The sequence below is a fragment of the Acinonyx jubatus genome, chromosome E4 (assembly GCF_027475565.1).
Source record: "Acinonyx jubatus isolate Ajub_Pintada_27869175 chromosome E4, VMU_Ajub_asm_v1.0, whole genome shotgun sequence".
Taxonomy (NCBI): domain Eukaryota; kingdom Metazoa; phylum Chordata; class Mammalia; order Carnivora; family Felidae; genus Acinonyx; species Acinonyx jubatus.
In genome coordinates, this window is record NC_069395.1 from 13,482,285 (window position 1) to 13,507,288 (window position 25,004).

The following is a 25,004-nucleotide window of genomic DNA, read 5'->3' on the forward strand; positions in this document are numbered from 1 at the left end:
ATGGATTGAAGATGTGTCTTCTCAAATTCATATATTAAAGCCCCAATCGCCAATGTTATGGTATTTGGACGTGGAGCCCTCTGAAAGGTAATTAGGTCACGAGAGTGGAGCCACAGGGTTAGTGCCCTTCCACAAAAGACTGAGAAAAGATGATCTTTCTCTTCCCCAAGGAAGACACTGCAAAAGGTCAGCTGTCTACAAACCAAAAAGAGGGTTCTCACCAGACATCAAATCTGCTGGTACCTCAATCATCCCACCCTACAGAACAATGGGAAATAAATGTTCTTTGTTTTAGCCAGTCTTTCATATTCTAGTATAGGAACCTAGGCTAAGACAGACACAGAAAGACAGACACACACGCTTCTCCTTAAGAAATTACAAAGGTTGGGTGTCCAAACACTTTGGGTCAGGTCATGATCTCACAGTTCGTGGGTTTGAGCCCCATGTGGGGTTGCGAACGACAGTGCAGAGCCTGCTTGGGATTCTCTCTCTCCTCTCTCAAAATAAATAAATAAACTTAAAAAAATTACAAAGGTCCAAAAATGTATCTACTAATTTTTCAAATGTTTGTTTTTAAAAGTGAAATTCATGTTGCACAAACAGATCTACATACTAAACACAATAGTAGTACTCTGAAGTCATTAAAAAGACTGAAAAAATAAAACCTACATCCCATTTCACTTCAGACTCTTTATTTAGCACATATATTAAGATAAATAGTGAGCAAAAAAATTATCCAAAGGTTGTGAAAGTATCACCTTATTTATTTGACCTCCTCCTCTCTCTTCTATAGAAATACTTATGCTCTTTGGAGATTCCTTTTCAGGCATGGCCTAGGCTTTACAATTCCTTTAACTCCTGAGCAACACAATTTATATCTTCAGTCTGTCTATGTTTCTGTTCACACTTCAACCTCAGGACGTCTCTGCTACTTATGTTTAACTAGGACATCTTCAGGCATCCGTCAACTGTAATCAGATGGCTTTGTAATGACGTACTGTACTCTCATGGCCTGAAGACCGGCACAGGGGGCAGGATTCGTTGGTGGCCACTGAATATTAAGTATATTCATAAACGCAAAACACAGTGATTAAAAGAGTCCTAAGAGGTTTTCCAGAATATAAACATTCCCTTTTCACTCCCTTGTAAAACACACAAAATATTTTAAAGAACTTGGACTTACCCTCAAATAAACCTTCCAGAACCTCCTAGTGAGTCATTTTCGGCTCTGAGTACTGAAGGTGAGCCTTTGAACTAGCCCATCTAAAGGGTTCCGAGGTATGCTTTTCAATGAGAACCATACTTGATCTATGTAGAATTCTAGGGAAGTTGAAAATAAATCCAGTACTCCAACTCCAAACTACAGTGCTAAACTACTAAGTTTTTTCAGTCTGAAACACGTATTAATTTTGACTTGGAGATTTCAATGCCTAAAAACAATTACTGACCAATACTAAACTACGCTAAAGATTGAGAGCATTCACCGCAGCCATCTAAATATCCGGATAAGGGGATAATACCTAGTGACGAGTTATCTGGTTACTACTTTTCATATAGTCTTTCTAAACAAAAAAAACTTTTTATTATTATTGTCTTCTAAATAGTTAACAAAAATACAATCCAAATGTTATATTTGGATAAATTGGGGGGGGGGGTCCACCAGCGCAGTTCTTTTTCTTTTCCCTCCTTAACTCAAAGACAATATAGGAAGATGGGAAAAATGCAGACTTATCTGGCTGATGTGAGAACTTAAATGTTGTAAGTCAAGTACTTAGGGTAAAGATGACAGAGCTAGAATATTTAAAATATTCATCTCCAGATACATACTTAACTTCTAAAACAATAGGCTGGTACTTGGATTTACATTCATATACGATGATATTCTGGCTACACATTGTACAGCCAAGAGGCACCATTACTAAGATGTATATCAAACATCCCATCTTTATGACAGAAATCATTTCATGTACTGTGAATATGCTTCACAGCCTTCTGAGAGAAGTGATAAAATTTTTTCTTACACTGGCAACTCATTTTTATTTTGGGATAAAATAATTTCCAAAAGAAGAAAGTTTGCATATATTCTTTCTTACTTTCAGTTAAAAAATCTTGACAAAGTTTTAAAATTAAACCAAAAACCCTAAGTGTATGTTTCAAAAGTGTTTTCGTAAATGAAAAGTGATTTGCCCATTTCTATCACCCAAACGTCCTATTTAGAAGAAGTTTTGCACCGTTTTCATACGCTCCAGAATAAGATTAGTAGCAAAAAAGAAGTATAGCCTTTAATTTTAGGGAGAAAAAAAGCTTTTAACTGCTGCAGAGAATTTTCTTTTCCAAAATTATGTATGCATTAAGTTATAATAAAATACCTATCTGTGTTAAGTTATATCGTGATATTTAGCACTCTTAATTACTATGGAGGAGTACTTGTCCACATTTATTTAAATTATCCTGACAAAATGGTAGTTCTATAAGTTAATAAGACATTAAAGTTCAAAAGTTGGGATAATTACAAAAATGTATTTTTAGCTTTGCTGGTTTAATCACTTGATCTTAGGTGGACACCTTCCTTTATGCTGACGAATACCAGGCCACGGACTAATTCAACCTTAGATACCTAATACCTGTGACACTCAAATGGCTTTGAAAATATCAGTATCTCTGCTCCAGCATAATTTTGAGGTGAGGATGCAGGTATTTGCAAATGAGAAGGGAATCATTTTATTATGGAAAAATGGAGAAATTTATTATGGAAAAATTATGCATTAAATAATTCCTCCACAAGCTTTACATCTTAGGCCCAGTCTCACAGAAATTTTGGAATGATATTCAACAGTCTTACTTTCTCTTTTCTTTTTGTTTAACAGCTAGATACTAAGTCACCCAATGTAATCACTTTTAAGGCAACAATAAAGACCCGAATCTCCAATCCCATAGAGGATTCTGAAGCAGACTACCAGCAGTCTAACTGCCATTTCACTGGTTTTAGTCAGACCAAAAAAGAGAATTTAAGCTAACCCAAGAACAGGGAAAAGGGGGTGGGGGGGGGAGCTAAAACATGTCAAATATGCTTTCTAAGAAATTAGGCCTCACCGCATAAGTTAAACATGAGAATTTCCGCCCCAGTAAGTCTCTCACACAAAAATAACCTAACACTTAAGATAAATCTAAACCATTATATATTACTCAGCATATAAAGGATCATAATATAAAAGTAAAGATTTGGTGTGCTCCTTAAATCTTACTAACCAGAAGATCTAAAAATGAAATCATCACCCTGAATCAGAAATACTGTATCACTTTAAATGTCACTACATAGGTTTTCTTAATAGCTCACCCAAACGAATACCCCAAATCCACCCCCCGCTGCAAACACACACACACAGGTCTAAGAAGTTGGAAAGCTGAAACATACTGACTTCAAGGAGTTCATTTTTAATTATGAAGAGTACTGTATTTCCAGAAACTAGTGAAACTGGAAGAAAACACCAATGTCCAGACCAGTGTGTAAAACTTATAATGTCCTGGCAAATTGTGCCATCTTGCTGATCAATAAGGAACACTTCTTTTCACAAATGTTGTGAGGAACAATGCTTAAAATTATACATAGTCTGAAAACCTAATTTTCACAAAGTTTTCATGAAAAGGAAAAACACCAAGTTGGTAATAGTAAAAGTCTTCCGGATTTCTTACAAATTTTAGCTTTATAAATGTCCAACTCAGAGAGCATGAGGTATTTTTCTAGGAAAAATACGACGACGGTATATGCGTTTCCTCTACAGCCTATGTGTCGGAGTCGCTCCCAGACCCTGGTCTGCTGTTATCCGCGCCATCACTTTCTTTGTCCCAGTCTTTCATGGACGCTCCCATCATGAAATCATCTCGTAGGATTGTCCATCCAGGGCCCTCTTCTGATTTCCCTTCAGTCTGAAGGCAATTACAGAACCAAAATATCAAAAGGCAATTTAATTATAAGGAAATAATAAAACCCAAGCTACAAAACAAACTTATCAACACTTACTTTTACAATAGGAATGAAAACAAGACAAATTATAGACTGATTTAATTTATATAGTACAATATATGCACAAATATGTAATAGAGCTATACGTTACTATTTTAACCCCATAAAGGAACAATGAAAGCAAAATAATTTTTTTGCAGGGGGAGGGAATATAGTAAAATCTAGGTTTATTGCCAATTTTTTTAAATCTGGCAATCAAAACCAACAAATATTATTTAACATTCAGTGACAATTTATTAGAAAAATGTTGGCAAATTATTTTAAAACAAACAGAAATTTAACAAAGGCTTTTAACCCCACCCCCAAAAAAAGAAATAAAAGGAAAAGTAACTTGGTTCTGTGCTCGATTTTTATAGATGTTATCTCATTTAACACTTGATAAAAATTTGAACCAAATGTTCTTTATTTAAGTTATGATCTCATTGCCTGACCTAATCATGTAATCAAAAGACTAGTCACATGCTAAAATGATAAATAACTGAAGCAGGCAATAAACATAATAGGTAGTCAATTCATTTTGCTTATTTACAGGATTTACGGAAAACTGTATGACAGCCTAAGAATTGCAGCCTTTCATTTCATGGTACAACAGTACCACCTTGTGGTATTAATTAAGTAATACAATATGTGCGGAACTCAAGCTCTGGGATTTCTTTCCTTCATTCCACAAACATTTACTGAAAACTGTGTATCAAGCACTGTTCTTCATGTTGGAAACACACTGATGAACAAAACAAAGTCCCTGTCTTCCTGGAGCTAACAGTCTATGCCTTTCTATTTATACCATTTACAAAAATACACAATGTTGGAAAAATCTCCCTAAACATGTAAGAACCCAGGATATTTGGTTAGAAAATAGTGTTATCTTTATTGGGGCTATGCAATTTTTAAGAGAAAAGATATTAAAGACATTTTCTAGGTTACAAGAGACTACTTATCTAATTCTGAAGCTACCTTTTATTTTAAAAAACATAGCCCTGGAACAGTCACTCCATTTAGGGGGAAAAAAAAAAAAAAAAAAAAGAAAGAAAAGGACACTATTACAAACCAGAAAACATGTCCTACTGGATTACTCGTGTCTTCCTGGGATCAAAGAATCAAGCAGAGCTTGTACCCAAATATAATGGGAAGACTGGAGAGCATATAAATAAACGTGAGCAAAAATTTCAGAACTGACTTAGTATGTCAAAAGGCATACTTGTACTATAATTTAACCAACGTAAAGAACAAAAAATATCTGTGCTGGTTAAAAACCAACAGTAAAACATTTCTAAAGGCTCTCCTGCCACACCCATAGGGGAGCAATCAAGTAAGAAGGAAATCTGGAACTCTCCTCATGGAGTATGCTAACACCTTCCCATCCCTCGTTTCTATAATATCAAACCTACTTTCCTAAAACTATTTTTGCTTCTGTTAGATTAAGTTACTTAACTGGAAAAAAGGCTATTTTTATTTTCTTTGCTTCAACCGAAGTTTTGTTTGCTAATCTCCTCACCTTAATTAAGAGAAAGAGTTGTTCCCATGAAGGGATCCACTTTGACACAACAAGTAAAACACCTCCCTGCCAAATTAATCATTCAGTTTTCAAGTAAATTCTAAAAAGTGTATGCTTCCTGGTATAGCCACATGCAAGTTACTGACTAGTAAAGACTTACCCTGACATTGAAGTTCGTGTTTACATATAAATATGCAATCTCAACGGTAAGCTTCCGTGTTCAGACAAATGCACCCAACATGCTATCAACATGTTACCAACCAGAAGGCAGATCCCACATGACTGAGCTCAATCCAGACTGTTCCTACATGAGGGCTCATCCTGACAGCCAACTTCTGCTGGACTGAGTTACTCCTCTACCAGGCGGCGCCACTAAAGCTCTTAGCACCTGAAGAAATGAGGGAGGCAGGAAGGGTGGGAAGGGACAAAGCCTCACACCCGTAGTTCAGAAAGAAAGAAAGGAACAATAGTGGACCAAAGGAAAGGACTCCTTAATTAAAATGTTGAGACCATGCTTGTCTTGAAAGACATATTTTAGGCGAGGGGAACAACAACAATAAATTCAAAGCATCTCTCAATTGACCAATTTGAAAAATAACAATGAAGTTTTACTGGGGAATTCTGGTGGTACTGTTTTGTTTTTTAAGCATTCAGTATCATCTATATCAGTAATTTTCCAAGTGTGGTCCTCAGACCAGCAGCATTAGCATCAGTATCACTTGTTAGAAATTGAAAACCTCAGACCCCACTCCAAGTCTACTGACTCAGAAACTAGAGGTTGGAGCCTGCAGTCTCTTTCATAAGCCATCCAGTGCTCCTGACACTTGCTAAAGTCTGAGAATCACCAGTCTATAAAGAACAAATATTTCTTAGTGAGTTTCACTCACTGCTACAAAACCAAGTACACTTTATAGCTGGAGAGAAAAGATTTTAAGTTTTGGAAATCCAACGTTAGACACATCACTGGATATTTTATAAATTGCCATCATTCAAGATTTCATATTACAGTGGTATTTTTATTCTGTGAAGCAAAAATATGGAGAGAGAAAAAAAACCAGACAATAGAAAACTCAGTATAAACAAGTATGGGTTAATACATTTTAAAAACAGACTTTTTCCTATAGTATCTGTCCTGATGGCAGTTCAAGAAAGAAAACTCTGTCTTAAAAACAAAAGGATAACCCTTTACTTTCTATGCCTACACTTGATAAAGAAATACACAGCAAGAAAAAAGGCAGGGGGGCACATAAGGGGATAGTTTGAACAGAAACAACTAGTCTTGCTCAACTGCAAAACTCAACAAAACAACAGAAGAGTGATTTGTTGTTTTAAAGATATAATCCACAAGGAGAAGTTCCAAACAGACAACAGCAACACAATTTTAGAAGGTGAAGCAAGACGGACTACCCTGGCAAACCCAAGAAAGCTGACTCCTAAGACTGCAATTGTCAAGCTGCAACCAACCCAGTTTACACTGTAGGATCTTCAAAAACAAACCAACCAACCAACAAAACCCCCAGGAACTGGCATTGACTGGATACTTTTGGAAGTGAGGGTAGGAATGGAAGGATCAAAATAAAGAGAACTGGGCAAACGTGATGTTGAGAATCAGATCTCTGGATCTCCTCCCAGTCTCACACAAGCTTGGTGGAAGACTGTTCAACCTCTGGAGAGGTCACAGGTTGGCCCAGATGAAGGCGCATGTACATACCAGAAACAGGGGATTCAGTTATATCCCCTGCCCGCCAATAATGAGTCCTAGCCCCCTTCTCACATTGGGCTCCTGAAATGCTGGGAGGCAGACCCTTTCCTTCAGACAGAAGATCAGGAAGGCTCTAGAGAAAATCTAGCCAGTTGCTAATAAATAATCGAGAGAATGTTATACTAAAGTTCATGTCACATGGGTAACACCCACATGGTTCAGAACTTCAACCGCCTCTGGGATTATTTGTTCTAATCATGAATAGACATTTTAGGATTATCAGAAAGAAAACAGAGTATAACAAACACAAATGTTTCGAAAGCAACTTGTAGGAAAGCAACACCGTTCAGAGAGAAGAAAATTTAGGGGAAAATACCATTAATATCCTCAAAGTTAGGAGATTACAGCGCACCCACAAAACAAAAGTAGTTTGCTATTTATAAGATTTTTTAATTTTTTTTTAATTTATTTCTGAGACAGAGAGAGACAGAGCATGAACAGGGGAGGGGCAGAGAGAGAGGGAGACAGAAGCCGAAGCAGGCTCCAGGCTCTGAGCTGTCAGCACAGAGCCCGACGCAGGGCTCGAACTCACAGACCGTGACATCATGACCTGAGCCGAAGTCGGATGCTCAACCGATCGAGCCACCCAGGCGCCCCAAGTAGTTTGCTATTTAAAAAGAAACCTTAAGAGAATAACAAAGATGTTGAAATTAAAAATGTGATGGAAGAAATAAAAAATGAATACAAGGGTGAGAAGATAAAAGCTGAGGAAAAATAGTGTAAAAAGAAAAAAAAGTAGTGGAAAACAGGAGGATGAGTTCAGGGGGTTCAACATACAAAATAACAATTATACAGAAAGAATGCCAAAAAGGAGGGGAGGAAAATCAATGAAACACTTTCAGAAAAATTTCCCAAAAGTAAAGGACACACATTTCCAGAACGAAAAGAGCCTTCCTGAAGGTACAAAATACAAAAGAAAAACCAAGCCACATCAAGGTCATCTGTAAAATTTCAGAATTATAGATACTAAAAGAATATCCTATAAGCTTTCAGAAGGAAAACAAGTCACATACTTAGAGATGATCAGGAATCAAAATAGATACAGATCTTCCTATAGCTATCCTGGATGCAAGAAAGAGACAAATTCTTTCAAAATGCTGAAGGAAAATAAATTCCAATTTAAAATTTGATACCTAGATACGTTGTTATTCAAGTATGAGGACAGAACAGAGGTACTTTCAGACATACAAGTTACCCAAAAGTTTACTTCTAGTAGTTCTCAGGAAACTACTGAGAATGTCCTCCACAAAAAGGTGGAGTAAACCAAGAAGAGAAAGACACAGGATAGAAAAACTAGGAGGTCCAACACAGGAAGGAGAAGAGAAACTGCAGGATGAGAGAAAATGGAGACTCCGGAATGGTAACTAAGCATCAGGCAGACAATCTGGAGCATGACCATCATTTTAACCTGACAAAAACATGGAGGAAATGCTTTATCAAAACAGTGGGAGTAAACCAAGAAAGAAGAAGGAATGAGATCCAGGAAATATGGAATCCAATCCAGAAGAAACTCCAAGGATCACAAAAAACTTAAGTCCCAGGATGACAACTGTGAAGCAGCCTCAGAGCGCAATCAGCCCAGAGAAAGAACGGAAGACTCCAGGAGAGAATATCTCAAAGAAAATAATTAAAATAGATGTATTGCCTGAGGTAAATGGATTGTGAAAACCTAAACTAAGAAAGTTACATATGAAGACCAAGACAATAATTAACTTCAGGAAAAAACAGAAAGGAAACGAGTCAAGAATACAGAGATGTGTATTCAATGCAATTCCAATCAAAATTGCACCAGCATTCTTCTCGAAGCTAGAACAAGCAATCCTAAAATATGTATGGAACCACAAAAGACCCCGAATAGCCAAAGGAATTTTGAAGAAGACCAAAGCGGGAAGCATCACAATCCAGATTAGCCTCTACTACAAAGCTGTCATCATCAAGACAGCATGGTATGGGCACAAAAACAGACACATAGACCAATAGAATAGAATAGAGACTCCAGAATTGGACCCACAAAAGTGTGGCCAACTAATCTTTGACAAATCAGGAAAGAATATCCAATGGAAAAAAGACAGTGTCTTTAACAAATGGTGCTGGGAGAACTGGACAGCAACATGCAGAAGAATGAAACGACCACTTTCTTACACCATTCACAAAAATAAACTCAAAATGGATGAAGGACCTGAATGTGAGACAGGAAACCATCAAAACCCTAGAGGAGAAAGCAGGAAAAAACCTCTCTGACCTCAGCCGCAGCAATTTCTTACTTGACACAAAGGCAAGGGAATTAAAAGCAAGAATGAACTATTGGGATCTCATGAAGATAAAAACCTTCTGCACTGCAAAGGAAACAATCAGCAAAACTAAAAGGCAACCAATGGAATGGGAAAAGATATTTGTAAATGACATATCAGACAAAGGGCTAGTATCCAAAAATCTATAAAGAACTCACCAAACTCCACACCCGAAAAACAAATAATCCAGTGAAGAAACGGGCAGAAGACATGATAAAGAAGACATCCAGATGGCCAACAGGCACATGAAAAGATGCTCAACGTCACTCCTCATCAGAGAAATACAAATCAAAACCACAATGAGGTATCACCTCACGCCAGTCAGAGTGGCCAAAATGAACAAATCAGGAGACTACAGATGCTGGAGAGGATGCGGAGAAACGGGAACCCTCTTGCACTGTTGGTGGGAATGCAAACTGGGTGGGTGTAGCCACTCTGGAAAACAGTGTGGAGGTTCCTCAAAAAATTAAAAATAGATCTACCCTAATGACCCAGCAACAGCACTACTAGGAATTTACCCAAGGGATATAGGAGTGCTGACACATAGGGGCACTTGTACCCCAATGTTTATAGCAGCACTTTCAACAATAGCCAAATGATGGAAAGAGCCTAAATGTCCATCAACTGACGAATGGATAAAGAAATTGTGGTTTATATACACAATGGAATACTACTTGGAAACGAGAAAGAATGAAATATGGCCTTTTGTAGCAATGTGGATGGAACTGGAGAGTGTTATGCTAACTGAAATAAGTCATACGGAGAAAGACAGATACCATATGTTTTCACTCTTATGTGGATCCTGAGAAACTTAACAGAAGACCATTGGGGAGGGGAAGGGGAAAAAAAAAAAAAAAGAGAGAGAGAGGGAAGGAGCCAAACCATAAGAGACTCTTAAAAACTGAGAATAAACTGAGGGTTGATTGAGGGTGGGAGGAAGAGGAGGGTTAGGAGGGCACCTATTGGGAGGAGCACTGGGTGTTGTACGGAAAGCAATTTGACAATAAATTTCATATTAAAAAAAAAAAGAATACAGAGATGTGTAAAAGCCAATATAACAGCTAAAGGAGTAACAAGTGGTTGCCCTAGGGTAGGAGTCGTAGAAAGTAGGCAGAAAACTGTTTTATAATAAATAACCCTTTTGGCAAAATGAGGCCTTTTAAACCACATGGATAAGTAAAAATTAATTTAAACAGAAAAAAACAGGACAGAAAGAAAGGAGAAAACGAACTATCCCTCAATCATTTTCACAAACAGAAGTTTTACAAGCCTCTGCTAAGATCTTTCCCAAAAATCTCCCCTAAGGCACCCTCTGGTTTTATTAACCATATGATTCTGTTTTCCTTTCCAACTTTTTCAAATGAAAAAAAAATATTAAAAACATGAATTATACTAGGAAGCTATTATATGCCGGACAGCTTACATAATATTGCTTTTTTTCTAAGTCTCTTAAGATTCCTAGCCAGACAGTGATTGTCTTTCTCACATCTTATATAAGGAAGTTAAGGCTCAAAGAAGTGAAGCAACTTACTCAAATTCAGTTAATAAATGGCTGAGTCAATACTCAAACCAAAATCCAGGATTCCAAGTCCAAGCTCTTTCTGTAATACTATACTGCTCTACAACTTAATTGATAACAACTCTCTATATTACCATATCACCTGTTATAACCTATACATTACATAGTAGAATAAGTACTAAAATACACTGAAAATGCCATCTATAAAAGTCAAAACTTGGGAAAATTATTTTACACAACAGATTTACATACTGTCAATTTACTTTTTTTTTCCATAAAGATGACCTGCCATTAAGTATAAAAAATTCCTGAATATCTAGAGCATCCACAAAGAAAAGATGCATCAGAGATAAATATAAGAAAATAAGGACGCCAAGGGAAATCCTGTATGTGTCATTCACTGGAAAAACTTGCCTAAAGTGATTTGTAAGTAGATTTCATTATGTGTTCAGACATCATGAGAATTAGGTTTTTTGTTTGTTTTTTGTTTGTTTTTTTTTGCTTAGAAAACAGAGGTAGAGGTAATCTGATACATTATTTTCACACCAGGAATGAAAACCAAAGAGTTCTGGATTTGAATCACAGTGAACTATTGATTACAACACTGAAAATCAGAGGGTTTAGACATCTAGGACTTGAAAGAAATTAAAGATAATTCCCTTAACCTTGGTATATAGTGCATATCTATATGTATTCACTATACTATATATATTTACTACATATATATGTATATATTTACTATCATCAAATGGACACTGTATTAACATTAAACATATACACTGGAAGGATCAAAATTTAGCAGCTTGTAAAGCCTGTCAGTGTTGCTGCAGGCAGTACTAATTCAATCACCAAAAGCAACCTACGAGACATCTCTCTGGGCCTGCATCAACTGAAAAGGAGAACTGATTAAATGCAAAAACTTAATGAAAACCACATGATACAAGGAAACAAAATAGTCCCTTCTCTCATTGGCCTGGTTTTATACAAATATTTAATCAAGATCATACAGAAGCAGTCTGTGTCAATTTTGATGATGACAACTCTTAAAAACGTTAATCAGCTTCCATTTCAAGGTTCAAACATACATTGGCAGCTAATGAAAAGAAAACTGAAAACAGAATTTTGGAATTATTCATTAGTCTAATACCAAATAATTAAGAGCTTAACCTCATTTCAGTTTTGAAGGGGAAAATTAAAGTCAAATCCTAAAACAATAAACAGTATAATCACATCTATATTTAGCAATCAGCAATAGTTGTGATTTCATTGCTTTCCCTGAGAAGAACGTTCAGTTTTCATTTTAATTTGGTTTCCCCTAAATTAAAAAAGGTTCTTAACACACTGGCTAAATTCACCTTAATACCTTTGTTGTCGCAAATTTTTTTGTAAGCTGTTTATAGCTGTAGTTAGTAATCTCCTGATTACTGACTACCACTTATCCAAAAGTTCTGCTGGAGAAATGAAGGATATATGGGAGAGATCCCTTACATGAAAGGTATACTCTGGCAGAAATCAACAAAAGTGAAATACAGCCCCAAATGTTTATAATTTGAATAAGGACATCAATGATTTTCTCATCATGTCAGTTATTAAAACATCCCACTAACCATAAAGGATTGGAAATTTCATCATGAAGCATTAAAATTTTCAATCTAGAATGTGTAAGAGTTCTAATGGAGTCAAGCTTACATGGAAGATCCCATATCCGTACACACTCAACTTTTCTCTGATTCTCAAAGAATTTTTTATAAGCAATTTCTAATTGTCTTGATCAATTTGTGCCTTCTTCATTCCTTCACAAACTTATTTTAATTCGCCTTAACTATATTACTAGAATGGTATTCCAGGCAACAAGCCCATTTGTGCTTTGTTTTTGTTAACTATTATATAGCTTCCAGGTTCTTGTACAGTTTACAAATTTAAACAGGTCACTAATAAAACCCAAGCAAACTAGAAAAGATCAAGATGCTAAAACTATGTCACCTTTAGGTATAGTCCAAGCACATGTTAAATGTATAAAGTTCTCTAAGAAAACCTAATTCTGTGTAGCTTGCCAAGAATTCAGGCCTTAAAAAAAAAAGTTTCCTTAAAAAAAAAAAAAAGTTTCTTTGATGCAGTTTTTTTCTTCATTCTGCTGCATTCTTTTTTATTTTAATTTCATTTGCTGCCCTTGGTTTTGCTATGTACGCAATACATATGCCTTTGCTCAAAGTGATTCTATTTGGTGGCTTCTATTCTAAATTGCTATCTAAACACCTCACTTCAGAGTTAAATCTGAGAAAACATCCATGCAATGGAGCGTCTCCTCATTGTTTATAATATCTTAAGAATTGCTAAATTAAGTTGAAGTTGACTAAACTGCCAGGAAGGCAAATGTATAACACCTCAAGGAGCCTTTTTGACACAAGTGCTCTATGTACTTTTAGACTCAGTTAGGAGCTTGAAACATTCAGAATACATTCTGCCGATTAGTCTCTTACAGCCCATTCTTTTACCAGCTATACTACGTAGTAGTACATAGATGAGAATTCAGATTTATAAACTAATTAGGAAAGCCTAGTATTCATCTAGAAAACAGACACTGATGTTTTAATATCATTAATTTGTTAAAAGGTTTAAGTGAGAAAATACTGTGAAAGTTCTTTGTAAAACTATGAAATATAAAGAAAAGTAAGTAATATCTAGTAGAAATATGCATACTACCAATCTACCTACTGAAATCAACAAAAAATTTAAAAATATATGGACAGTCCTCACTCAAACTCCTGGAAAAGCATGTGATTCTGGGTCTGTAATCTAAGAGCTTATTGTCCCAGAAACCAAGAAAGTACGCCAAGAAAAATGAGGTCATGTCAGAATGGCACAAGAAGCTAGTTTGCACTGGTTCTCATTGTTACATTTGTGAATTTAAACATCAAAAGAAGCATAATGATACTAAAATACTGAAAAACTAGACACTCATTCCTATGTCTGTGATATTAAACAAAGGCAAAGAAAAAAGGTGGGGGCGGGGAGAAGGTTCACTTGCTACTACTGGAGATGACAGTTAAGCCAACACCTTACTCTGGAAAGCAATAATTAAAAGGAAAGGAACATTAACCCTCATCTTTTGGAACTTAAAACATATTCCTAAAAAAGTAAGTAGAAATAAATGAGAAAATCACCATTTTGCAAATTCCAGTAACATACCTGTTTTAAGCAGGGGTCATCAATTGGCGCTAAAAGACAAAAGATAGATGGGGAAAGGTATATTTGCTCCTTTCATATTATTCATCCCCAGAAATTACTCTCTAACTGTAGAGGGGAAAATGCACCTTTAATAAGGAAAAATTTATTACCACTTGAACCAAATGAAACAGGACCATCACTAATATGGGACATTCTGATAATCTGTCTCCTGATGTGACAGCATACTAACTATACATTTAAGTATCACACCTATGAAAACAGTTATGCCAAAAAAAGTTTAACTTAAATCCTGACCTTTGGTCCTAACTTTCCACTTACAGTGAAAGGGCACAGAGGAGAAAGTTGAAAGACATGATGTGACAGACAGATTTAGAACCTGGATTCCTTGTTCAAGACACCTAGTTTAGTTATAAGTGAAACTTCTGAATTGTATGATATATGAATTTTATCTCAATAAAGCTGTTAAAAAGAGAGAATTTCTAGGATAGTATGGGTATTACCTTCAAATAATCACCCCAAACAAACAAAAACTAGATGGGGATAAAGACAGGCAGATAGCTCTATAAAACAAACACACAGACAAGTGTCAACAAATTTAGAACCCACGTGAGAGAAATACTGGTCTTTCCTTACTTTCTTCCTGTTTGAAAATTTCCATAAAGTAATAGGGGGGGAAAAAGATTCTAAAATTTCTATTAGGCAAACAGTGATTAAATGCAGAATGCATTTGATATCCAGTAAATTTTAATTAATTCCTTGATAAAAGAATAGAAAGTCAATTCTAACAGTAAACTTATAAAGAATTCCTTAAACGAGTTTAATGAGTTTGTTTTATAATTCTGAAATGTTCTACCATGGTAATATTTTTATCTTCCTTAACAATTCAGTTAAGTGTCTGACTTCAGCTCAGGCCACGATCTCACAGTTCAAGAGTTTGAGCCCCGCGTGTTAGGCTCTGTGCTGACAGCTTGGAGCCTAGAACCTGCTTCAGAGTCTGTGTCTCCCCTCTTTCTGCCTCTCCCCTGCTCATGCTCTCTCTCAAAAATGAATAAACATTAAAATTGTTTTTTTTTAAACCTATCAGTCTGCATGTGCTGCTACCCATCCAACAAAGGGGATGTGAGACCCAGGGAAAAAAACAGACTGCAAACCATCTCTCCCATCATCCTCCTTCTGGGCTGGGGCAGGGGTGGGGGGAGGGACCATGTTGCTCACTAGCCAGACCCACCTCTTCTAGCTCATTTAGGTGAGAGAGGGGAGGACACAGTTTTCAGTTCTGCTTCTAAATAGAAGTGCCTCAAATCTTCTTAAGTAGCAGGCACAAATGACTGAAATGATTCTGGAGCAATACAGACGAAGTTTTAATCCAGATTCTACCAATTACTATCAATGTGACCTGGGGCAAGTCACTTAATATTTCTGATTTGGGGTTTCTCACCTCTAAAATGAGAATTCCAGTACTTCTTCAAATGGTAATTATATAAAAACCCCTTTCAGTACCTGGAACAAAACAAACACTAACAAGCCCCCTCCTGGTCCCTCTACCACCTTTCCTACTTAGTAATGCCCTGAATCATCACATATATGAACAGAATCCCCAACCAGGGACATGTGTAATCTTCTAATGATGTTCACAGTGTTCACAAAGATGAGAGCCTTCAAATACCATAGTACGAAAACACCCGTTTAGAAACCAAACTTTCCTTGGCAAGAAAAATCTTGTCAGTAACAGAGTTAGCTTAAGCATAGCTTAAATGTTTATTTATTTTTTTTTTTAAGTTTATTTATTTTTGAGACAGAGAGAGACAGAGCATGAACGGGGGAGGGTCAGAGAGAGAGGGAGACACAGAATCGGAAGCAGGCTCCAGGCTCTGAGCCATCAGCCCGGAGCCCGACGCGGGGCTCGAACTCACGGACCGCGAGATCGTGACCTGAGCTGAAGTCGGACGCTTAACCGACTGAGCCACCCAGGCGCCCCCAAGCATAGCTTAAAATGTGGAAGAAAAAGTAGACAAATTTCTAGGTCCTCAAAACCGAGTTTTATTATTTTGTAAGAATTATACATTACTAGAGTAGATACACTTAAAATTAGAACTTTCCAAATCTAAACATAATTTTTATTAAATTATTGGATAATTCAAAAATTCATAAGCAGTAACAGTTTCTTTTCAAATTGGTTTCCAACTGAAATTCATTTTTGACTACTATCTGTTAGGAAAAATAAGAAGTAAATACAAGGAACACAAAATTTAAAAAAAGACTGCCAGCATTTATTTAAGCACAGTTCTAAGCACTTTACCTATACTAACTCCGTTGACTCTCTGTTATCTCTAGGAGATGTTTACTACTACTAGAATGATTATCTTAAACACACAAGAAACCTGAGGCATGGTTTGGGTAAGTAATGCATACACAGTAAATGCAGACCAAAGGGTTTCAACCCAGGCAGTCAGGTTCCAGGCCTTTGCTACCATCTAATTCGTCGTGCATCCCCATAAACATTCTCAGCTGCCTACAACTCAAAACAAAAAAACAAAACAAACAAAAAAGCCAAATCAAACCCTAAAACAAAAACCCCCAACTAACCCATAGATGATTTTCAGCAAGAAACAGCAAAATATTCTTTAGATTTTTAAAAATGCACCATCTAAGGGTAAGCATGTAGCATAAGACTCACCGTGCACAGGACAATTAAAAATTAAAAAAAAGCTTCAACCTCGCCGATGAAAATCCTAAACAAGCATCCACTTCAACTTCAAATAGAACATTTCTTAAAACAGGGCCAGGAGACATATGGCACCGTTAGTAATTTTTACTTTAATGGTAACTAAAGATTTCTACACAAGCCACGTAATTAGTTCTTTTCTCCCTCATACCCATACATCCCCCATGTGAAAATGCTGCTCGTACCACTGTGCCAAACATAAGTTGGCTTTGATTACAACTGCTGTCCAAATCTGAAACCACACTACATTCAAGCTAAACAGCCTATTTTAAAAGGAGTTGAGAAACTGGCTTTAAGCTGTTCCCATCAACAGCAATATGTACAATCATGCTCATTCTCATTTCAAACTTTGGAGTCTCTCTTTTGTCTAAACTCTCATCTATTTAGGCATTTTCAGTAAACAAACATGAAGCTGAATTATTTACAAAGTTAGCATTCCACACATTCCAGCCGGGGCTGCTTTCATGTGCAAGTAAAACACTGTTGCCGTGTGATGCGGGGGCAATTTAAGGACAGCATCCTTCTCTATCAGCTTGCCTGCCTTCCATTCCCCCAAGAAATTAAATCCTGAAAACTTCTGGGGGACCACCTAGGGAGCTGTGTGAGGGGTCCCTCCATTCCTAGGTTTCTTACTTCAAAAGCAGGAATTTAGTAGGTCTCTGAACCAGTTTTAACAGAATACAGCAGTGCAGAGTCTAGGTCTAAGTTACTAAGATTCCAAAGAAGCCAGGTATTTGAAAAGTATTCCCATCACTAAATACCTAGCTATGAAGGCAATGTGACTGCCATTAATGACAAATGTATGAGAGACACAGCCCCCAAACTTACCTCTGTGTTTGACATGCCAAGTGTTTGTATCACAAAAATCAGGAAAAAAAAAAAAAAAAAGAACAAAAGCAAAACCTTTTCTCCCCCAGTAATTTTTTCTCCAAGGGACTTTTTTATAGAAATTTGTTGTCCAGCCATCACAAAGAAAATTACATTTTAACAAAAAACTAGCTAACATTTTCCCTTATTATAACAAAAATTATTGTCATGGCTTCATCATACACATAGGTGAACGTGATATATTGGCAACTTCGAATAAATGAAAACCACACAAGTGTGTAATTCAAGAGTTTGAGTACCATACAGTCAGCCAATGCTTTCCTGTAACAGCAGCCAATATATTATTCTTTTAAGATTCACAGACTTAAAATTAGTCATATACATAGTTGCTTAAGGCCCACCTTTAAGGAAATAGACCCTTAAATTCTAAGAAATTTGACTAAATTTAGTCAACTTTTCAAGAAAAGAGCAAAAGGAATAACCACAAATTTGGAGAGTATGTGAAAAAAAATAGCAGCTCCAGATTATTAAAATCTTGACTATTCAATATATTGGGACAGCACAACACTCTAGATAGGTACGTGTTCTGAATGCAGGAAGGAAAGAGATATTCCCTAAGGGATTAAAACTTAAAGTTTTAATGAGAACCTTTCTTACACAAAATGTAAATTTTGTTGCTTCCTTAAACAGAGTGTCCTCAATACAATCTTTTTAAAAACCATTCAGGGTCAAAATCAAGGAATCAGTCAATGTGCCTTCTCACATGTTGGTATGTGGCTGATATGGGGCTTCATTTGTTTAGTTCAAGAGTGGGATCTTTAGGTCCTGGATTATAGAACTCTCTCCAAATAACTGACAATTTTTTAAACCTAAAACATTTAAACCTAATCATGTGAAAAACTCTCTAAAGTACAGCAGGCATCTTCCCTGACTAGGTAAACGGGTTCAGTTGTTCTTAAAATTTCAGGGCCCTAGAGAGACATACAGGACTCATGAACTTCTGCAACGAGGGGCCTCAAGGTCCATTGCTATTCTGGCTGTCTGCTCCTCTGTGCTCATGTTTCCTGCACTAAGCCAGCGCTCTCCCTACACTTACTGTTTTTAACCTGCTCTTTACGGTCATTCTTCTCATTCTGACTACAACCTGGAGCAGACTTCGTCCCATAAAAGTCTTCAGCTCTAGAGGGGAGGGTGGGAGGGGAATGGGTGAAACAGGAGGTGGGATTAAAAAGCCCACTTCTCGTGATGAGCACCGGGTGATGTATGGAAGTGCTGATTCGCTCTATTGTACTTGGAAAGCTAATAGAATACTGTATGTTAACTACACTGGAATTTAAAATACAATAAAGTAAATAAATAAAGGCTTCATCTCTCAAACATGTTCCACCTTTTATAGTTTTGATTTTGTGAAGCAGTCACCACTTTTGAATCTCCCAAGGCATAAACCTCACAGTCCTCACAACTGTCCCGAATCAGGTCAGTCCCAAATCAAGTCAACCTATTCCTCGAAACTACCTCTCCAACCTGGCTCCTCTCTTCCGCCAACCCCCACCTCACTACACCTTAGTTCAGGTCTCCCCTCTTGCTTTATGGCAACAGCCAGCCACCGGCTGGTCTTCTGACAGTCTTTCCACCCTTCAGCCTTCTCTTCCTTAAAAAGAATCAAATCCCATCAGGTTGCGTACTGATGAAAATTTACAGCTGGCTCCCAAATCCCTACGGAATAAAGTCCAAATTCCCTAACAGAAGACAGGAGACTTAAAAATCTGACCCCAACCTACTTCTTCAGAATCCCTTTTTCGGCTTCCCACCCATCAGCAAACACCCTGCACTTCCAACCTCTATGAAAGAAAAAAAGAGGAAAGAATGGAAATTATAAAGGATGTGAAAAATTGGAGAACTGGTAGGCTTTCTTCCCCTCTAGTAGCACGATGACTGCCAGTTGCTTTTCCTTGGATTACTGCTGCTGAAAATGTCTATTCATTATGACTTCATTCTTTGACACTTATTTCACTTCTTTTCAATGTTTTCAAAGACGCTGTTTCAATATAGACTAGTTTCAACAGCATTGAACACTGGCTCTAATTTATGACTTTTTAAATGAAATTCTTTAGCTTACAGGTAAACATTTCAACAGAAATACCACTCACTGGTGCTTCCTTTCCTGTTATCATCAGAATTCACATCACAGAAAGGAAAACGCTTCTTCAGATACTCAAAGCAGCTTTATCTACAGACTAGGTTAGTCCAATGAATAACTAGTGCCTTCACTATGCTTGTCTTGACATTTTAAAACTATTTAAAAGCTAAGTGTCCTGTATTCTCTGGCAGCACATTCCTCTTGAGAGTCCTGTTTTCTGTGAACATCCTCCCATCATAATTTTTCTGACTTCCAAACCTTCTAATTTCATAAGCAACATATCACGTATATTACCTCGAACACTTGTTTAAACAATTTGCAAATGGCTTCTCTTCTTGTTTCCTTATAAGATGTCTGGTGGACTGATTTATCCCAAGAACCAAACCTCCACTGAATTTAACACTCAGTATCTTACCCAAAATTTCTACCGTTTGGATAAGAATCCCTCTTTTCTTAGGTTCTCTCACTTCCACTAACAGTGTTCTTTCTCATGGCCCTATCTCAGAAAAATATACATGAAATAAAAACAAAAAACAAAAATTATCTAAGTCTCTACTATTGATTTAACAAGAATTTTTGTGACATGACATGCTAGTGAATCAAGAAAACAATGGGCATTACTGAGAAGCAGACATAGGGTGCTGAAGTCACAAACACAAGTGACTTCCTTCTGTACATAAGCTTTGTAATATAAGGAATTTAAAAGAAAAAAATAGATGCTACATTTGTAAATGACAGAGATGTAATCTACATTTATTACATGTACATGTAAATCTACATTTATTAAAGTGATGGATATCCACTGTACAAATGGCCTGAGTTAACATAATGAAAAAGATGTGCAATTGTTATTAAGAAAAAAAAGTTAACCCTTTCATATGTAACAGAAGAAACAACTCATTTGTTTAATAGATGAAAAATACTTAGAATACTACTTACCCTAAGTTCTACTGAAGGCTTTTTGATTTACAGATATTAGCTGTTATCTCTTCTAAAATGAGCCCATCAAGTACCTTTTTGTTTTACTTTGCAGGGTCCAGGCTCAGCTCCAAGAAATAAAGTATAGTAATTAAGGACTCAAATGTAATTTAATATATCAGTTTGACATCTTTTAACTTATGTCTTTTCAAACTCCCTTGCCCTAAAAATGATCTTTAAAAAGCAATTATAGCTTTTTGGCTTCTAAGGAAGGCTTTCCCAGAAAGCCTTTACTCCAGAAATAATGACGGCATATAATAAAATTAAGAAAAAACAGATTTAAAAAATTCAAGGGCAACAATATTCTCCAAGTCAGCAGAATCAGAAGATTAAAAATACCTTGATAAATAGCTAATGATATGAAAGGCAGTCTTTGGAACATATAAAAAATATGCTCCTATCTAGGGATCAAAAGCCTTTGAAAAAGATTATGGTTTTCAACCATTAACAAGCAGACTTTTAACAGTTAAAGTTGTAACTCACAAAAATAATAAATATAAAAATATAAAATGAAATAAATCAAATGTAGATGTATGCTGCATAATACAAATGACCCTTCAAACAGATTTAAAGGAAGGTCACAGCTATGTGACGGTAAAGAGATGATTTACTAATTCTGCTTATCAGATTAAAAAACAAAATCAATATACTATATATATATTTTTTAAATCATACCCTCTCTTTTCTTTATTTTCTAAGAAACAACGTTAACCACACACATGCCGGAGCATGAATTTAGATATCTAAAGATCCTAAAAGGAATAGGGATGTTCATAAAGCTTGCCTCCAAGAAGATGCAGACCCAGAAAAATGCAGGAAATGCACGTATCTGCTTTACATGGACATTTTCCCCTCCATAAGGCTAAAACTTTAGAAAAATGTTTATAAACAAGTAGTTTTTAACTAATCCACTTCAAAACATTAAAAAATCTCTATTATCAGAGCGCCTGGGTAGCTCAGTCAGTTGAGCATCCGACTTCAGCTCGGGTCATTATCTCACAGCTCCTGAGTTCAAGCCCCACATTGAGCCCCACATTGGGCTCTGTGCTGACAGCTCAGATTCGGTGCCTGCTTCAGATTCAGAGTCTCTCTCTCTCTGCCCCTCCCCCACTCACTCTCTCAAAAATAAAAATAAACAAAAATTTTTTAAATTTTCTATTATCAAATATTTAAAGATTTACTGTTAGTGAAATATTTTTACAATTAATTTTTTTGTTTACTTTTTAAAAAGTTTTTATTCTATTTTTTGACAGTGCATACGTGTGCAAGTGGAGGAGGGGCAGAAAAAGAGGGAGAGAGAACGCCAAGCAGGCTGTCAGCACAGAGCCCAACATGGGGCTTGAACTCATGGGGCCTGAACTCACGAACTGTGAGATCATGACCTGAGCGGAAACCAAGAGTTAGATACTTAACCGACTGAGCAACCCAGGCACCCCTTAAAATTAAAGACTACCAATAATTCCATCAAAGCAACAGGAAGTTACAAGATTAACCTCTTTGCTTTTAAAATAAAAAGGAAAACTTCCAATTACATAGCAGACATGTATTTATCTCTAATTCTTATGGAAAGCCAACTAAAATCAAAAGTATAAAAGTTATAAACAAACAAGGAAACAACACAGAAGGGGAAATAATTATAGACACAATATGCCAACAAGTTTTGGGATATAAATGAAAACTGGATAGAATAGTGGTAACCAATTAGAAAGAAGAAAAAGCTAACGTTTAAGTGAGAAATTGGATCTATGCTTAGGAACTGGACGCGAGGGGGCAAGTGGAGGTGAGACGGTGTGATAAAAATACAAGATTGGCTGACAGTCTGTGTTAAGAAGCAGTTGGACTTCTAAGTTCCCTCCCTGGCTGATGGAGGCTGGTGACAGACCCTAACATGGACAGGTAGTTTAGTCTCTGAAGATACTGAACCAGAAAAGTCTTGAACTCAGGAACACTGATTAACACGGGAGACTGTACTGAACAAGCCTACATACTGAATGCTGTCTGCCTCGTGGGCCACATCACCCTCCTCTCTGACTGGTTACTCTGCCTCCTCCTACTTCTGTCTGGCAAATCTCCCCTGTGCATCACTTGTAAGGATACTTAACACTGGATTTAGAACCCACCCAGACAATTCAGAATGATCTCTTCACCTCAAGATCCTTAAATTAATTACATCTGCAAAGCCCCCTTTTCTAAATAAAGCACATTCACAGGTTCTGGGAATCAGAACATGGACTTATCATTTAAGGAGCCACCATGCCACCCACTACATATAATCAGCCAACACATCAGCCCAAGTTCTAAGTGTTTCTGAAGAATAAAATAAAGCAAAACAAAACCAAAACAAACGCACTCCTAATGTATGTTCGTATAATGGATCCAATCTCTAGTTTATATTATTATAATTCTACCCGGCTTTCTTAACATGAAACTGCTGGCTTTTTTTTTGCTTTTGAACATAAGACTTTAATGCCACAACTACGAATAACAGGACAGGGTTAAGGAATTGAAGACATAAAGAAGGTTTTCCAGACTGGCATTCTGATAGACAGCTGCCAGTGAATGCAGTTTATACATGGACTGACTCTAAATTTTAAAGATTTCATAACATTAGGAATACAGGATGAAAAGCCTGGGTTCTGACCCATTATGCCCAGGAAAGGGACAATGAGAACTTTCACAAAAGCTCTTCTGTTAAGACTGAGAAGGGAAGGGGCATCTATTAGGAAGATGTGCAACAGCAATAGCAATGGTGCTAAGAAAAGGCAAAATAGGAGAAAAAAAGGAAAATCTTATTTTTTACTTAATTAATATCCTCCTTTATCCATTTCATTAATCTATTTCTAATTTCTGAATAGCATTTTGGCCCACCATTCCCACCTTTAACTTGTCTCCTTCTCTTCAACTGCTTTAAAATCCACCCACTCTGGGGCACCTGGATGGCTCAGTCAAGCGTCTGACTCTTGATATCAGCTCAGGTGATGACCTCACAGTTTGCGGGATCGAGCCCCGCGATGGGCTCTGTGCTGATGATGTGGAGCCTGCTTGGGATTCTCTCTCTCTCTTAAAAAGTCCATCTATTTCAAGTAACTTCATAGGTTTGCTGACCTACGTCCTAAATGCATATTACAGTTAAATCAAAACTTCTCCCACAAAAAGGGCAGTCACTGAATTTACCTCTTACTATGCCTAGTGTAACTGATAACGTGCAGTCTAGACATATTAATGTAGAATCTGTTAATCTTATTTACCTTAAGTCATCTGTCTGTCTGAATTGTAAGACTTTAAAAGATACAACGATAGCACCAGATACAAACAGGCACTTAGTAAATATTTTTGATATTAATAAATGACCCTATCAGAAATACTATATTACTTTTTTTACGTTATTCACATGCAAAACCAAGCCCAATAAAAATAATGACTCTGGTGGTTTTCCCACAAAAATGAAATCACAGTGAAAGCAACATTTTAAAAATAAATGTGCCAAAGTGTTGTTAGTATGGGGTAAGAAGTTTTAGAAACAAATTATTTTGAGAGCAAAGCCACTGGTTTGACAGTGATGTAGAATAAAAGGAAGTCAAGGGCAAAAATGCAAATGGTAAGAAAGAAGAAACAATGGCACTGGAAAGAACCCTTTATGTCTTTTCACAACTCATGGAAAAAAAAATCCCAAAGCAAAACAAATGCTTCTATTAAAAATTATTTTGAAATGAACAGAAAAAAAGAAAAAAAACAAAGATCTTTCTTTTTCCATCTTCCCGCTAGCTCTTTCTTGCTCAATGCTGCTGGGTCTTTCTCTAATTTTTAGAGTAAAATGTCCCTTGTGAGAACAAAGGTTAGATTTTTTTAACTAAAAAGCATACATCCCCAAATACAGTATTCATGTGTTTATACGTAATTCTGACAAACACTTTAAAAGAGCAGCACCAGTGAGCATCAGTATCATACAGATAATTAAAAAAAAATTGGGGCCCCTTAATATGCAAGAGATAAACAGCCTAGAAAACTTTTGTCAAAATTAGGTAAAATGGCAACTTAGTCAAATAACTTGAA

At 36.6% G+C, this 25,004-nt stretch overlaps 1 protein-coding gene across 1 annotated transcript in view; it reads right to left on the bottom strand.

Moving 5' to 3' along the window:
• Positions 1 to 670: 670 nt before the first annotated feature.
• The window catches only part of RRP15 (ribosomal RNA processing 15 homolog), a 42,421-nt gene continuing 18,087 nt past the window's right edge, over positions 671 to 25,004 (bottom strand). Inside the window, exon 5 of the mRNA XM_015077385.3 lies at positions 671 to 3,927. Coding sequence (XP_014932871.1) covers positions 3,784 to 3,927 — 144 coding nt within the window. The 3' untranslated portion in view covers positions 671 to 3,783. The remainder of the gene's footprint in view (positions 3,928 to 25,004) is intronic.